Source organism: Haemorhous mexicanus, chromosome 3 (assembly GCF_027477595.1).
Source record: "Haemorhous mexicanus isolate bHaeMex1 chromosome 3, bHaeMex1.pri, whole genome shotgun sequence".
NCBI lineage: Eukaryota > Metazoa > Chordata > Aves > Passeriformes > Fringillidae > Haemorhous > Haemorhous mexicanus.
In genome coordinates, this window is record NC_082343.1 from 20,403,162 (window position 1) to 20,421,076 (window position 17,915).

Below are 17,915 nucleotides of genomic sequence, written 5' to 3' on the forward strand. Positions count from 1 at the left end.
AGATATCCTACTTTCAAAGGCTGCTGATGGCTTCTCTGGAAGGAATTAGGTAGATTTTTACCTGCCACCTTGAAAATGAGTAAGTTAAGGAGGATGTGGCACAAATGTGCAAAATTAAGTGTGTCATAGGGAAGGCCAGTAGCTATTGGATGTTTGTTCTGTCTTCTGAAACAAGAACATGTTAAGTGAAACTACCAGGAATCAGATTCAAAACAAGGGGACAAAGGTGATAGGCTGTGAGAGTTGCGGCTGTTCAGCTTGGAGAAGGAAGGGCTCTGGGGAGACCTCAAGGCACCTTGCATTATCTAAAGGAGCCCACAAGAGAGCAGGAGAAGGACTTTTTACAAGGGCAGGTAGTGACAGGACAAGGGGGAATGGCTTTAAACTGGCAGAGGGTAGTTTAGATTAGATATTAGGAAGGAATTTACTCTGTGGATGGTGAGGCACTGGAGTACATTGCCCAGAGAACCTGTGGATGCCCCATCCTTGAAAGTATTCCTGGCCAGGTTGGATGGGGCTTTGAGCAACCTGCCCATGTCTCTTCCTGTGGCAGGGAGGTTCCAAATTAAACTATCCTATGGTTCTTGTTTCCAATTAATGTTGAAGTCTGTGTTTCTTAGTGAGAGCCTGGACTAGGACATGAAAGAAAAATCCACTGAGGGCTACAAGATACAGATATCTAGCTCAGAAACTCACTTGGGCTGGAAATACCTGAAGAATAAGAGGGTATTAAGGGAAAGTGTACTATATACTTACCCTGCTTCACTGTTACATAAGCATCCCTTTATGGCCACAGGTGGGGACAGACTCTTGGCTGCTTACAGGAGTGCATTGCATCTTTGGGGTTCAGAAGGGAAGTTTTCTTGTTTGTAATAATTTTAGAAGTTCTGAAGAATTTTTCTAATTTTTTTCCTGATTAGGATAAGGAAACTGCAGCTTTTCTAGCAGCATTGTAGCTGAAACGAAAGTTTCGTCATTCAATCATTCAGAAAACTAAAGTGCTGGATGACTTTTTCTGAATCTCCTAAGAACTTGTTCCAACTCAGCATAGTCAGAAATGGGGAGCCTGGGATATTTAGGCTGCTTTTTTCTTTAATAATATGTAGCTTGTTCAGGCCATCTCAGGGCTGGATGAATAAGTGAAATCATAACATTCTACTGTTGAATGTCTACAGTCAGTGTAAAACACACATGGATGCCAAGCACACTGCAGAGCAATCATATACATGGTTCCTTTCTGAAAGAATTTGAGACCAAATGTTCTGATACTGCAGGTGGATTTGTACAGGCAGAATGGAAGTGCCAGAAAGGGGGAAGAGCCTGAGCGAAAACACTGGTAGTGGAGTCAGTGACTCCTATGTTCAGGATCATTGCTTTCTTTTGGACTGTGTGGAAGGAGATCAAAGCAGAAAAGAGCTACAGGGATAACACATATTTTATTCTGAAGATTCACCTGAATTAATTATTCTTCTTATTGAAAGCAACAACTTCTTGAAAGAAAATGATTGAGGTAACTTTGCTCACCTGGCAGTTTTAGGAGCTGCTTGTCTTTAAGTGATTGTGGCACCTGGATAAAGAGAGAACAGGGAGGTTTGGATGCATAATGAGAAGACTAAAAGCTTGGATGTCTAAGAGGCTTCTAAGTAGTCATAGTGCAAAGGCCCTTGTATGGATGAAGAGCTGGTCAGAAGTTGTCCTGGTTTTGGCTGGGATAGTTCATTTTCTTCACAGAAACTGGTACAGTACTGCATTTTGGATTCAGCATGAGAAAAATATTGATGGCACTCAGATGTTTTAGTCGTTGATAAGTAGTAGTTACTCCAAGTCAAAGAGTTTTTGGTTTTCCATGCTCTGCAAGTGAGGAGCTGCACAAGAATCTGAGAAGGAGCACAGTCAGGATAGGCAGGACCTGGACTGATCAAAGGGATATTCCATACCATAGTGTAATTTTCAGAACATTAGTTGAGAGGAGGTGGCCAGGAGTCACTGATTGCTGCTGGGGGATGAGCTGGACATCGATCAGAGGGTGGTGAGCAACTGTTTGTGCATCATTTGTTTCCTTGATTTATTTTTGGTTTGTTTTGTTTCTGTGGGTTTGTTTGTTTGTTTGATTTTACTTTGCTTCAATTATTAAACTGCTCTTATTTCAACCCACAAGGTTTCTTTACCTGTTTTTCTGATTCTCCTTCCCGTCCCACCTTGGGCGGGGAGAGTGAGTGAGTTGCTGTGTGGCACTGAGTTGCCAGCTGGGCTTAAACTGTGATTGAAGATGAGAACAGAGGGATTCCATAGATGGAACAGATCAGTTCCAAAAAAATGTGTGCTAAATGTTCAGAAGAGAAAAGTGAATCAAATGTGAGACCATGCAGGGAAAGGAGTAAATGAGACAGGACTTTTGCTGTTCCTTACTATCAGTGTATCTGTGTATCTCCTGTTCCTCTGTATCCGCCCTGCGTTTTGAAGGCTGTGCAGGTTTGGTTCCCTCATCTCCCAAAGGTGTAGATAGGAACTGGAAAGAGTCCAGACACACATCTGTGGTCTGACCCAGCAGACACCGCTCTGTTCCTGTGTCAGTGTGTGGCTGTTTTGTGACAAGCAGATGGAGATGTGTGAGCTTGACAGAAGGAATAATCAGTGGATCAGCAGATCCACTGTCAGAGCTGAGGCTCTGAACACATCCAGCTTCTGACACCTTCAGAGAGTCAGCTGTAATTGTGCTCCATGTCAGAGGACTTAGTCACAGCCTTATTTGCTGAAAACAATATTTTAGACACTATGTCTTCAAAATAACTGTGATATTTTTATGTTTTAAAGTGAGTTCAGGGCTACGAAACTTACTTTTTTTTTTTCCCAAAGAGGCTTGATATATATTTTTCACAAGAGGATTAATGATGTTTCAGCTACTGTATTATGTCTTCCTAAAATAAAAGTCACTAGGAATTTTTTTCAGTTCTATGAAGGTGCAATTAGCTGGGCTTCAGAGAGCTGTTATTTTTATTTTTGTTTTTGTTTTTATTTTTATTGTAAGTGCCAAAGGCAGAGTTTGCTATAATTATAGTAAAGAAGATATAGTCTTTCATTTTAAAATTTATATCTGATACTTCACTTCCCATAACTCCTATTTTTCTTATTATTGTTCTACCTATTTGCTTTTGATTTGGCCCATTAAGCATTTCTTATCCTATGTCAGTAGGTGCAGTTCTAGAGCTGAAATGTGTGTTGATGTAAGTTATTCTATCCTCTCCCACAACTCTGTTTATTTTTACGGTAAGGTTCATTTCAATACATTTATTTTCATGCATTTGTCGATTTGCATGTTGCAGGATATCAAGTGTGTGAATCTCTGCTTAACTGGGAGTTGTGTGTTAATTCCTTGCAGGGGAGACCACCCCCTGAAAGGCTGCTCAAGTCCACTCCAGAAGTTAATACACATCTTGGGTTCTGTGCACAGAATTAGGTGAAATGGAGAGGCCTCGTGTAAAAGATGTATTCAAGCAAGGGATCAACTCAATCAACAGCAGTAACAATGCAACTGCTTCAGAGTTAGAACAAAGAGGACATTCCTGAGGTCCTTAAGGAATTACTGGTTGTAGAGAACACTGCCTTAGGTAGGTGGGACAAGATAGTGTTCCCTGACCTTGCTGATTTAAAATCTGACAGCAATGGGTGTTTTGTCAAGTGTGGTGAAATGTGTGATACCTCAGCGCTGGTTTGCCTCTGGCATAGCTGAAATGCTCCTAACTCTCACAGAATAATGTTTTAAGAACCTAATTTTCTCTAGGTCTTACATATTTTATTTATTATTTTTTGGGCCCAGTTCTGATACTGAGAACCCCAAAGTAGAGGAAGACTTGATTTCACAGCAGCTGCTTTAGCTGTTCAGTTTGAAATGATGTAATATTAGTCCAGCTGTCTTTTTTTCCATTTGCAAGTGGGGCTGTCATTTTTTCAAGAACTGTCATAAAAACAACAGCAACAAAACATCTGCAAATAAAAGACAGAGGTTTACTATCTCTTCATGGTTCTTGTAGGTTAAAAAGTGCATGCAATTATTTTTCTTATAGGGTAATGATGGAGTTGTGAACACTAAGGAACTATTTTCATAGAACAATAAAATGTTAAGGGTTGGAAAGGACCTTAAGGATCAAGTTCCAACTCCCTGCCATGGCAGGGACACCTCTCACTAGACCAGGTTGCCCAGAGCTCCATCCAGCCTGGCCTTGAACACTGACAGGGATGGGGCATCCACAACCTCCTTGGGCAACCTCTGCCAGTATCTTACCACCCTAAAATTGCCTCTTTCAGTTTGTAACCATTGCTCCTTGTTCTGTAACTGTCACTTCTGATGAAGAGTTCCTCTCTGGCTCCTATGCAGCCCCCCTTCAGATGCTGGAAGGTTGCTACAAAGTCTCTCCACAGTCTTCTCCTCGATGAACCGCCCCAACATTCTCAGCCTGTCTTCACAGGTGAGGTCCCCCAGTGCTTATCAAATTTGTGGCCTCCTCTGGACTTGGTCCAACAGCTCTGTGTCCTGGCTATGTTGGGGGTCACCAAATCTGGACTCAGCACTGCAGGTGGAGTCTCATCAGAGCAGAGTAGAAGAGAACCACCTTCAAACTTCAGGCCACGCAGCTTTGGATGCAGCCCAGGATTCCTTTGGCTTTTTGACACACCTTTTTAAAGGCAGGTGGCTGCAAATGAGCTGGCTCAGTATATGGCACTCCGTCCTGTGGTTTGGCACTTTCCTCTCCAATAAAGCACCAAAGGTCAGTAATTATTGGATCCTTCGCTGGAACTTCACCATCTCGGCGTGCCAGGCGCGCAGGCAGCACATCCTTAGGTAGCTCTGCCCGCCCGAGAGGGCCCTTCCCACGCCGCCGTGCCGGTTCCGCGCCCCCCCGCCGCCCATCTAGCTTCTCTTTCCTTCAGGTTTGTTTGATTTCGTGTCGCCCGCCGTCGGTGCCCGGGGCGGGGCGGTGCCCTCGGGCGGGGCGGGCCGGGCCGGGCCGGCCGCACTTATTGCGGGCGAGCGGCGGCGCTGGCGCGGAGCGTTACCGGCCGAGTGCGCGGCCGCCATGGGGCGGTACTCGGGCAAGACGTGCCGCCTCATCTTCATGCTGGTGCTCACCGTCGGCTTCTTCGTGGCCGAGCTGGTGTCCGGGTACCTGGGCAACTCCATCGCGCTGGTGTCCGACTCCTTCAACATGCTCTCGGACCTCATCTCCCTCTGCGTGGGGCTCTCCACCGGGCGTATCGCCCGCCGCAGCCGCCGCGGTCCCCGCGCCACCTACGGCTACAGCCGCGCCGAGGCGGTGGGAGCGCTCAGCAACGCCGTCTTCCTCACCGCCCTCTGCTTCACCATCCTCGTGGACTCCGTCCTCCGCCTCGCCCGGCCCGAGCCCATCGACGACGCCCAGCTGGTGCTCATCGTCGGAACCCTCGGCCTCGCCGTCAACGTCGTGGGGCTCCTCGTCTTCCAGGACTGGGGCGCCTGCTGCCGTGGGCGACGCCCGTGCCCCCCTCCGCCCGCGGCCGCCGCGCTGCGGGACGTGCCCGGTGGCATCCCGAACGGCGAGGAGGATGAAGCAGGTGCCTTTCGGCTGCACTTCGCCTTCCCCTCGTGTCCCGCCTCTCTGCCCACCCCTCCCTCCAGCATCCCTCTCACCCTCCCTCACCCTTCCCCATCCTCCCCCCCCCCCCCCCAACCCCCCCGTCTCGTTTTCCCTCGGGATCCGCCGGGCTGTTGGCCCAATCCTCTGGGCCCCTTCAGAGCCCCAAGGCCACTCATGGGCCCCGGGGGGGTTTCACTAAGCTCACTCAGGCACCCGGGGCCTCTTTCACCTTGTACTTTACCCTGGGCTTTTGGGCGTGTCCCCGGGAGGGTGGAAGGAGGTGTCGCCCAGGGAGCTGCATGGGAAATGTTTTGGATTGTTTTTGGTTTTCTTCTTGTCATCTTTAATGTAAGTTGGTTTTGAGAAAGTTGATGTTTTTTCTGTTTGTAGAACTTATACACAACACAGCGTTTCTTCTTTGAATGCAGGTGATTCACCAAATGACCAAAAGAGCCCTGAAGAGGGGTCTGAGAAGAAAAAAGAGAAAAAGTCTGAAGCCTTGAACATCAGAGGTATGGCATAGGAGTATACTGCTCATGTTAAATTAACTTCAAACACTTTATGGTTTCCATTTCAGATTTACATATGCACCCACAAATATCAGTAAGAAAGAGAGAAGTCCAGGACTCATCCATGTAATTGGATCTAGTTATTCTCTAGCGGAAAAATTTTGATTATATGGAATAGCATAAGTAGTAACAAAACAGTGTCATGCTGATTTGGCTTTGAGTGTGCTCGTGTTTTGATTTTTATTTGTAGAAGAGTGCAGCTGGACATTTGGAAAGGACACAAATCCTGCTGCACTAAGCTCAAGTCATTAGAGTCTTTATAGGAAGGTTACACAGGGAGCTGTGAGGTGAATCTTTGTGTCACTGATGTAGTAGGAGTTGAGCAGTTTTCAACTTTAAAATGCTTTTGGGCAGAAAACCTAAATCCTTCTAAATCCCAGGGCTGGTAATGTTTTGTTGTCAGCATAAGGAAAAGGGTTCTGAAACTGGTGCTTCAGCATGGTATTTTTGCAAGTGTGAACCCGTTCCTGTGAGAGTGTGTGACAGGATCAGCCCTTCCTACATTGTAATTTGGCAGGTCTCTAGGAATCTGTGGAGTGAAACATAAAGCTACTCCTAGGAATAAATTACCCACACGTTTCTCCCTGTCTGTGTAGGTGTTTCTCTGCATACACGTTTATGTACCTACTCTGAGCAGAGCCAAAAGCAAATGTCTTTGAGGATATGAAATATGGAGTTTGTCCCCAAGGAAAGGACTCTCAGAAACCTCAATTAGAACAGTAGTTTCAGGTTTCTTATGGTCACTGATCAGCAGCTGATATTCCCCCAAGGTTGTGTGAGTTTGCTTTGCATGAATTCAGCTTGAGAGGTCAATGTGGCAGTCAGGCACATGGGTTTGCTGGTTTTATTATTTGTGTGTGTGTCTGTCTTTCAAAAGTGCTTGCAGAACTACACAAATGCATCTGTAAGGGGAAGATGTTTTGGAAAATCAAAGCATGTTCTAGAGACACAACACTTGCTTGAACGTCTAGAATTTGGTGTCACTGGATATTATGGCATTATAATGGTAAGGTTTTTGGAGAAGGATGAGCAAACTGTCACACTCAGGGATGGAGTAGAGAAGAGTAAGGAACCACTTGCTTTAGAGAAGACCTTGCTTGCCTGAATCACAGTGCTTAGATATAAAGATGCTGGAAGCTTTCAAAAAGTGTCTGAAGGATAAAGAATTTTGTGACAGTTATTTTAAGATATGGGTCATCTTTGATTTTTAAAAAGAAATTTTTAAGTGTTGCTTTAGTATGTCACATTTGCAAAATCTATTTTCATTGTCTTTATGATTAGAGGTAAGGAATATTTACAAAGATATGTGTATTTGAAATTCTGTTTCACTCCATACTTTTCCTTTTAAGTTAGTTACAAGCGGTAAACTTCATATTCACTTGGCAAAAAATTCTTTTGTTGTGGAATGGGAGCCTCCCTGAAAAACATGGTTGAACGAAGTGGATTGGCAGAGGAATGGTTTCCTTGATTTTATAACTGGTAGGAACAGGAATTCATAGATTCTGCCTGGAATCTGCAGGATTAATTATTGCAGTGTGAAATTATTCCTTTTGCTGCTTGAGCATACACGGAGTATTTCAGTTAGACTTTGGAATGCAAGCTGTTAGAAACTACTGCCTATGGTCTTACCATAATGACTTCATTTAGTAAAAACTAATTTTTTATTCCAGCTTATAATCATAGTTTTGGAATTTGATAGGGAAATGGACAAATTTCTGTCTGAGCCCTAATTCTGTGATGCATTACCAGGGTATGTGTGTTAATGAAGTTAAGAATGTAAAATAAACATTTTTCCAAATTCTGTATTCTCAATTACTAATTCATCAAAATTCTGACATATTTTTTTTTCTTAAAAAAAATCATATTTTTTAAATTCATTTTTTCCCTTAACTCAAAAGAAGGCTTTCTGAAACATTTTTCTGTTCTTTGTAAGCTGTGCTCTCTTGTTAGTTGCCTGGGCAATGCAACTGCATCCTGCCTGTTCCTCTTGTTAGTGCAACAGCTGATATCCCGTGCTGAATCAGGACTATTTGTAAATGAAAAGGAAACACTGCAACACTGTTAGGAGGAGTAAAACCCTGTGGTAGTCTGCCAAATGGGGCAGAACATGCCTGACTCCAGCAGAAAGAGCTGGACTTACCAGGAGCTGGTACTTTCTTATCTGACCCAAGTGATTTGGAGGAACTCCAGAGGCTGTGGCCTTCATTTCTTGCACAGATCAAGGTGCATGTACAGAGCTGGAAAGAAACAACAGCATGGGCAGCGTTCTAGGGCTAATCCACTATCCAGCACCATCAAAACTCTTTGCTGTGTTAGTGAGTTTGGGGGGAGCCTTTTACAGCTTCTCACTTGAAAGTGTATGTGATAGGGTTGTTAAAAAGAGGTGGTTCATTTTCTTCTCTCACAGCCCCTAAACAAAAAACATTGACAAAGAAATTAACTTCATACAGAGAGATGTTCTGAATTCAGGCATGGGTCGGAATAAAATTGGAGTCTGAACAGTAAAATCTAACAAAACTGGATAATGTTTGAGCACTGGTGGGAAGAGGGAAATTTATGTAAAGTAGTAAGAAGAAATAGAAGAAAAAGGCACGTCTTGGATTTTTGTAACTCTGTAGCAGAAAGACTGCTTTGGTCATTGTAGGTTAAAGAGCAGCTCAATATGTTAGTGTAAGAGCCTGTTACCTTTTATACAAAGCCATCATTATAAGATGTAAAAAAAGTACTCAGCATTCCTCTCAGAGTAGTCCAGGCACTAAACCATGTGACTGACTCTAGAACCAGATTCTGATATTTGGCAGGTCTGAAGGCTGGTAGTATTGATGTAGTTTAAGATGTCTGGTAATCTAGTTTGATCTAAAAATTGGAGTCTGAGGGTATTTGGAGCCAGCTTAGATTTCACTTAGACAATTTTTCAGATTTCAGCAGTGTCACAGAAACTGGTGGGGGAAGGTAACTGTTACTGGGGGTGATCTGCAGCTCTCCACTCCTAGGGTAGAATGGATAGATTTAGTCATGAATTTTTAATTTAGTTTTAACATGCCAGGATCTGTTAATAGTCTTCATGCATTTTAAGCAAGCACATTTTGTGTTACCATAGCATTCCAGCTGGACAGCAGTTGCTAGCATACCCTACATGCTTAATAATGCATCCCACTCAAACAGCAGTGCTTCAGAGTCGGTACTTTCTTGCTGTTTTTTCCAAAAGCTGTTACTGAAAACTTTGGTTATGATATTAATGGCTGGAATATTGCATTCTTCATGTCAAGTGGAACATACTTGAAAAATGCAGCATTACACCTCCCCCTAGAAAAAAAACAAACACTAAAACAAAGCAAAAAACCCCAAACCCACCCCACTAATGGAAATTGTGCCATTTGTTTCAGGTGTTCTTTTGCATGTTATGGGAGATGCACTTGGATCTGTGGTCGTGGTAGTTACTGCTACTATCTTCTATGTACGGCCTCTGGGGGATGCTCCATGCAATTGGCAGTGCTACATTGATCCGAGCCTGACAATAGTTATGGTGCTCATCATCTTGTCTTCTGCATTCCCACTTATAAAGGAGACCTCAACTATTTTGTTGCAGATGGTCCCCAAAGGTGTTGATATGCAACTACTGAGTAAGTCAAATTTGTTGTTGAAATGCTGTTAATTTTAATGGTGTATTTCAATGCATATGTTATTGGTGGAATGACATGCTGGGATTATTTATTCATAATAGCTCTAAATTCTCAAGAACTGTGAGAAATAGTCACGTGCCTGTGTCCTAGCAACATGATTAAAATCTCTCTGGATTAGTTAAAGCATGCGTTTTGAGAATGTGGTCTCCAACAATACATCAAACATACCAGATCTTGAGCTGTTAATGCTTTGTGTGGGTTATTTGTGAAAAAAGCAACTTTGAGTTACAATCTTTTCCAACCCTGCAGTGGCTGCTTCCAAAAAGCTTCCAAACATCTTTGACATTTCCATTAAGGTTAATTAACTTTGTAGCTCTTAGGTGCTGTTCACACTGGTTAATTGTGGAGTAATGCTGGATATTTTTGGAATTCCCCCATGCTCAGGGCTTAAAGAAACCAGAAGATGTGGGGGTCTTGATGGAGGAAGTGATGTAATATTTCCTCTGTGAACAGCTGGTAGATTGCCAGGTGAATCCAAAAGGAAAGGTGCTATGTTCATCACCTGGAGGCTGAACTGAAGGCAGCTGGGAGTAGACACATTGTACCAAGTACATCTCCTATAAAATGGTAGTTTTGACGCTGCTGCTTTTGGATAGGGTGCCTAGTGAGGCAGCTGATAATTAGCCAGTGCATCAAAGCCCCTAACCTTTCCCTTATGCCTTCCAGCTGACAGACTAGCTCGTGTACCAGGGGTGAGCAGCCTCCATGAGGTGCACCTCTGGGAGCTTGCAAGTGGGAGGAACATCGCCACTCTTCATATCAAGTGCCAAACCCCTTCTGATTACCAAGGTGCTGCTTATCAAATACGGAAGGTTTTCCACGAGGCAGGAGTCCATTCCGTGACCATCCAGCCCGAGTACGCTGACCACAAGACCTCACATCTACTGTGCAGCTCACCCTGCATCTCAAAAGCCTGTGACTCTCATCTGTGCTGCAGCCAGAGGGAGCCCCCCCGGGCTGAAACGAATGGCTACATGGAGAAAAGTGAAAGTTCCCTTTCTGCACAGCACAAAGACAATAGTTCAAGGAAAAGCGACATTGAAATCCCTATGGAGGACCCAGTGGCAGAGGAGAATGTAAAAAATTGTGATGTGTCTGGTGACAAATCACAGTTGGGTAGTACACGATTTTAGGCAATTCACTCTGCTCTGTGTTGTTCTCTCATGGAGCAAACATATCTTGGCTGGGAAGGGGGACATCGGTGGTTGTAGCTGAAGTTGGCGTGGCAAAAAGATTTCTGTGCTTTAGCTGTAAACCAAAATGCACCTAAAACCACCTTGTACCTGAAATAAGGATTAAGATTTCCACCAAGGCTGCTGCATTAATGTGATTTTTGGGATGCAGCCTTACCCAGTTCCTTACCAAACTAAGGCTGAATTCCTACTGTTAGAGTGGATGGGGTATGTCACTCTCTGTCTGCACTGATGTTTGCAGTTCATAGCCAGTAGCAGTGGGAAAGAACCTCTGGCCTTTCCTGCTGGAGCGAGCTGTTTCTTGAAAGCCCCGTGGCCAGTTAATGATTGTACTGGGCTGAAGTACTGTACATTTATAAAGGACTTCAGTAGAGATGCTTTACTGATCCTTAAACCCCATTTTTGCATGGACAGTTCATTTTTAACAGTAACAATTTTGGCCAGTGGAGTTTGTGAATGAAATTAAGAGTGTCTAAGGGGAAGCACTCAGGAATTATGACTTGTGTTATTTTCTTGATTGACTTCTGTATTTTGGGACAGAGCAGAAGCTGGTTTTGCTTCTCTACTAGTAATACTGGAGTCCCAGCCTAATCACAGATGAGTGTGCTAAGGAACAGACTGCTTGTCATGAAAGCAGAAAAGTACCTACTAAAATTGTCTGTACTGATTCTAGCAAATGGAAATGCAGGCAGTCATCCAATTAACTTTTTTCACTGTTGTGATTGTACAACTCAGTCTTTTAAAATTCTTGTTAGCCTTCTCCTGACAACACAAGTTCCAAGAGCCATGGTCTTATTTCATCATTATGCAGGATAATTGCATTATCTTTAACACTGAGTCTGTCATTATTCATGCTGAATAAATAAGCTGATGTGTTTATTACGAACAGTTGAAATTCTACAATTCTATTATGAAGGCATAATTTAATATTGCATTAATTAAGGAAGCACCTTTAAAGTCTTTTATGCAGTATTATCACTTAGAGGGAGCTTTAAAAAATTTAAACCAGGAAATTTTTCCGGGTTTAGTCTCAATCATTTCTTGTTGGCTGGTTTTAAAGGTCTTGATGCCTTGAACCCTACCCTCTGCCCTAGTCCTCCTCCCCTTGTCCAAACATGTATCTCAAAGTGTATTTAGTGAAGCAATTTACTACATTTTTGCTACTTGTTCTTTCTGAAGGTATGCAAGGGTGCTCTAAGGAAAACAAGGTGATGAGCCCTGTCCGCAGTGCTGGATTTCAGTCCAGTGTGTTTCACAGGTTTCTGGGAGGAGAAACCCACTACTCAGTTCACACTGAGTCTAGTGCTTGATCTCCCTGGCTATGCAGATCAAATCCAGAAGATTCCAAATACAATTTGCTGGCAAAAAGCAGCCTTTCAATGGTCTGTGTGGCCTGGACAGGCTATTTTATCCATTTATTCACGGGGACACCTTTGTAAAATAGTTGTCTTTGCCTCAGTGACATCTTAACAGAAAGGGCAAATTGATTTCCAGCCTGGGCTGGGAAAATACCAGGGCCTCCTTGCAGGGATAGCTTAAAAGCAGCCAACTCCTTATTAATAAAGATGATTGCAATAATTCAATGAATATTGAAACACACAGCAGGATATTTTACTGCTTGGAATGTAGTATTTACTGAAGCAGTGATTTCAGTCTAAATAGAACATTTCTAGAATTATAATTATCCCTTTAAAACAGATTTTTGGATGAATTAAGATATTTTATACCATTTCATTGTAAGTTTGTATCATATAAATTAACAACCTACTTCTTAATATAATTAAGAGCTTGGTTCTCCAGCCTCTTTGATTTCTTTGGCAGCAGCAGCAGGATATTGCTCAGCAGTTATTGCATGAGTTAATGTAAATCAGGAAACATCGTAAGAATTTCTATCTTTTAAAAGCATGTGCAATGAAGTAAGACAGCCCTTTCTTCTGTTCTTTCCCCCCGCCTCTTTATTTTCACCTATGATGATGCTTAGGTGTAAATAACAAATGTATTTATTATGGTTTTGAGAACTGGAATAGAAATCTCCCGAAATAACAACAAAGACCTTTCTTCCCAGATAGCCTTTAAAACAAGCACCCTTTTGTAATTATTTGTGTCTTGAATCAGGTTATTTGATTTATATATATATATATATATATACACACACACACACACGCATACATATTTTATTAAATGGTTGAAAGCTGGAATGGCAGTATTTACTCTGGGATTAAAGAAAACTAATATGTGTGATATTGGGGCATTTGTCAAAATGGACAGTTTTTATTCTTCCAGTGTTAAAACTGTGGCTATGTATTTTTTAATACTTTGAAAAGTGTTGTAACCTGAAAATACAATGAAATAACATTCTTAAACTTTATTTTCTCTTGTCTGGTTGAATGTACTGTAACTGCTGCCTGTCAATAAATGGGAAAATACCAGGGATTATAGAAATCTTCATATCTAGAAAACAGAAAGATTTTAAATTTGCTTCATTACTTAAGCAAGCAAAACCAACAGTGCTATGTTATTTATGAAATAAACCTTGTTCTTTTTTTGTGTTGGGACTTTCATGGTATTCAGCTAAGGTTTCTGACCAGCATCTTTGCCTTCCTTTGAGTAACAAAATATTTTTCTCCTGTACTGTGTGTCCCCGCTCTACTTCTGTGGAAGACTTCATTCCAATCTGTGTGTATTTTGTATTGGCCTATTTCCCTTCAGTTCTTGGCATATCTCTTCTAATTCTGTTGAAGCAGGCTTCCCTTATTTTTGAGATACAGTTTATTTCCATGTTAGCCCTTATCTATGAGCACTTGTTCTAAATTCAGTTTTGTAGTCTATTGCACTGTCATAAAGGCTCTGTTCTGGTCTCTTTAGCTGAATTACTTTGTTTCCCTCCATGACAAATGTGGGTAGATTGTGCTGCTCTGTCCGCTTCAAACACTGCCTTGTGATTGTTTTTCTTGGATTTCAGGTCCTCTTGCCATGACTGTCCCTTCTGTCCATTGCTGCTGGTGGCAAAGGAAATCTGCTTAAATTATGTGTGACTTTCAGCTGGTTGTCCAGCTCCTCTGGATGTGATCCATAGCCAGTCATGAATGTGACCTAGCAGAATGATGACAAAACCTTTGCTAGGCTTGCCAGATCATTCTGCAGTAAAAGTGAAACCTGGAATAAGTTAACATGACATTGAAAGCAAAAGCAATTTACTGGCCTTCATTAGTCATGTGCCTTTTCTTAAAGGGAATCAATTCTTTGTCGCCTTTTCATATGTGCCAAAAGTGCCCATTTGATTTTTAATTTTTTTCTTCTTCTGAAACCCTCTAAATGAAGGCATTTATTCTTCATTATAAAGAAAACTGCTACTATTTTCAGGAGTATTGCCTTTGTTTTGCCAGTTTTCAGTTGACTTCCTTTTCATTGTCTTCTTTATAGTACTTACCTTGACTCATAGTGCAAGTGTGTTTTTTCCCTCTTAATGTTTTTTCTCATTTTCTCTTCCATAAAAGCAGGATTGCTTTGTTAGCCTGGTCATGGTGGTCTACCAACAATACAGTTTAGAAATTCCTTTTTATGCACTGGTTTAATTTTTGCGCTCCATTCTATTAAAATACACCCACTTTCTGGTTTTGCTATGTGACATACCTTACCTTTGCAAACCAGTTTTTGACTTTCTTTATTTTTTTTCCTATTCTTTCCCTCTGATTATAAGGCTTGCTGTTCTGAATACCCCCTTTTATTCTGAACTTTGAAGGGAACATGCCACCTGAATTTTTCCTAAAGAGAAGTTCACTGCCCAAGTTCTATAGATGGCTTGATGTGAGCTACTCTCGGGACTTTTTTGTGTCCTGTGGTCTGTGTAGAAGTGTTATCTATGTAGTCATCCTGAGATATGAACATGTGTTTATGTATAATTAAACTCTTTATAAACACTTTACGTGAATCAACTTCTTAAGAAAGGTAGATTTCTAAACCTGGGAAGACACAATGAAATCAGGAGGGTTCACTGATCATTTGTTAACATCTTGAGGGAAAGCTTGGTAAAAGATAATTCAAAAGCCATGAACATTCCTAAGTTCTATTACTTTGCTGTACAGTGGAAGCACTTTCTACATTAAATACTTTATTTGAACAGTGATACCTTGATGTGAGGATGTCACTATATAAGATTGTTACATATATGGAGCTGTGTTGCTTAAAAGTTTCCTCCAGTTTTTCTGTTCCTTAAGTAATTTAATGTGCCAAAATGTAATTTCCATGATTGCTGAACCTCACTGTGATTTTATTACCCATTAGTGAGAAATGACATAAGGTTTTATGTACAGCTATCAAAATGAAGTTTGAATGTCTTGTAAATAAAGTATTTTTAAATAAAACTTTGTTCTGAGCTTGATCTATGCTAGCAATAGGGAGCTTGTGTCTCTGGATAATTTTATGACATTTCTATGAGTGAAATTTGTTCTCATCCTGTGAGACAGTTAATGTTGCAAATTTTGTGTGTATTTAGAATAAAAGGGAATCAACACTCAAAAATTTTTCTTCTGCAAGCAGCCTTGCATTTTGCCACATGGAGAAAGTTGAACATGTATATTGTAATTCTCACTCCTAGGTTTCATGACCTGAATTTACGTGCTAGAAATGGGATGAGGTCTACAAGTTTAGGTGCTTGTTTTGGAGCAGCAATCCTGGAGGTGTCCTCATATGTTTCTCTGTTCTTAGCATCAGTATCATGTGTCTGCCACCTAGTTCCTACCCTGTTGTGTCCAATTGTCCAGTTGTTCATGTCCCTACTTATTTGGTTTACAATAATCAATAAGGAGGCAGTGGTCATTGTGCGTGGCTTTTTTTTTTTTATTATTCTTTGAGTCTGAGTGGCAGATGCTACATAAGAAGTTTAGTTCATGTTTGGCCAATACGTTGCCTGTGCTTTTGTGCGTGGTCGGTGTTACTCGGCTTGTAGATGATGGACGACTAGTGGTTTGGAAGACAGAACTGAAAAATTTTTACAGCAATTCCTGACAAAGTTAAAATTATACATAGATTTATAGAATGTTAAGGGGTTGGAATGGACCTTAAGCATTACTTAGTCCTGCCCCTCCTGCCATGTGCAGGGATACCTCCCACTTAACCAGGCTGCTCAAGGCCTTACCTAACCTAGTCTTGAACTCCAGGTTTGGGGCGCCCAACAAATTCCCTGGACAGCCTGTTCTAGTGTCTAATTACCCTCACAATAAAGAATCTGTTCCTAATATCTAACCTATATTTCCCCTTTTTCAATTTGTACCCATTATTCCTTGTCCTATGACTGCAGTCCCACAGGAAGAGTCTCTCTCTGGCTTCCCTGTAATCCCACTTCAGATACTGGAAGGCTGCTATGACATCTCTCCACAACCTGCTCTTCTCCATGATGACCAGCCCCAACATTCTCAGCCTGTCTTCTGAGGCAAGGATGTTCAGTTCTTCTATCAACTTTATGGCCTCCTCAGAGTTGCTCCAACAGCTCCATGTCTTTCTTATGTTGGGGTATAGTAGCGGCGAGCCCTTGAATGAGGAATAATGAGCACTGACTCCATGATTGCAGAATGCTGATCAATTGCTTTATTACTATACTATACTATACTATACTATACTATACTATACTATACTATACTATACTATACTATACTATACTATACTATACTACACTATACTATACTATACTGCACTGCACTGCACTACACTACACTACACTACACTATTATGAAAAACCCATCGCCCTTGCCAGACAGTCTGATACAGCTTTGACCTAATTGGTCAATCCATCAAAACACCATCACCAGAGTCCCATTAAGAAACCACCCTTTGGTAAACAATCTCCATAACACATTCCACATGTGCTCAACAACAGGTACAGCAAATGGAGATAAGAATTGTTTTCTCTGAGCTTTCTCACAGTTTCCCAGGAAAATCCTGGGAATTATGTCTCTCTCTGTTCAGAGGATATGTGATTACCACATTGGGGTCCCCAGATCTGCATGCAGCACTGCATGTGGGTCTCACCAGAGCAGAGTAGAGGAAAAGAATCACTTCCTTTGATCAAGCTGCTTTGGATGCAGCCCAGGATATGTTTTCTTTTCTGGGCTGCAAGCAACATTGCCAGCTCTTGTTGAATTTTTCATACACCATCGCCTCCAAGTCTTTCTTTACATGGCTGCTCTCAACCACTTCTCTGCTGAAACTGTGAGTGTGTCTGGGATTGCTATGACCCAGGTGTAGGACCTTGCGTAGGAGCAGTTTCCCTGCTGCAGACAGACATAAGGCACTTGAAATTCCAGGACTTCTCTACACAGAGGCCCTTATTTTGTATCTTGGTCCTTTTGGAACCTAAGGTGTTTTTCTACCTTAGAGGGCTGCTACTGTTTTGGTACTTTTGTACTCTCCAAGAAGCTACAGAAATAGGATGATTTTGGGCTGGATGTGATAGATTGTGTTTTTAAAAACAGCTTCTCAAAAAAAGTCCAGAATCTGTACAGCTTCTTATACATTCAATATTAATTTATGAAAAATGTTTATGCATTCAAGTTATAATATATATTTGGAATTACAATTTGTTTCCAAATGTGTGGTTTTAAACCCACACCTCTCTGTATGGACATTTTAGGTGGCTGCTGTGGATTCCCCACAAATGGGTGCATGTCTTTCTGCTGAGGGAAAGCTTTTTCTGATTTGGTGGAAATCTTGTTCTGACCCAAAGCTGTAGTTAGAAGTGAGGAAATAGCAGTGATCACAAATGGGGGACGAAAGATCAATTAAATTCTCTGACAAATTTAGAATATATTTGGGGGGCAGTAAGCGAATCTTCCAGTCAGGATAAGGTGGAGGTTCAGTAAA

General features: G+C 41.8%; 1 protein-coding gene across 1 annotated transcript; it reads left to right on the forward strand.

Moving 5' to 3' along the window:
* Positions 1–5,053: 5,053 nt before the first annotated feature.
* SLC30A10 (solute carrier family 30 member 10) lies at positions 5,054–15,421 on the forward strand. Its single transcript, XM_059841007.1, has 4 exons — positions 5,054–5,589; positions 6,041–6,124; positions 9,568–9,804; positions 10,531–15,421. Exons 1-4 carry the CDS (start codon positions 5,076–5,078, stop codon positions 10,995–10,997), a joined length of 1,302 nt encoding a protein of 433 aa, XP_059696990.1. The 5' UTR covers positions 5,054–5,075; the 3' UTR covers positions 10,998–15,421.
* Positions 15,422–17,915: the final 2,494 nt, after the last annotated feature.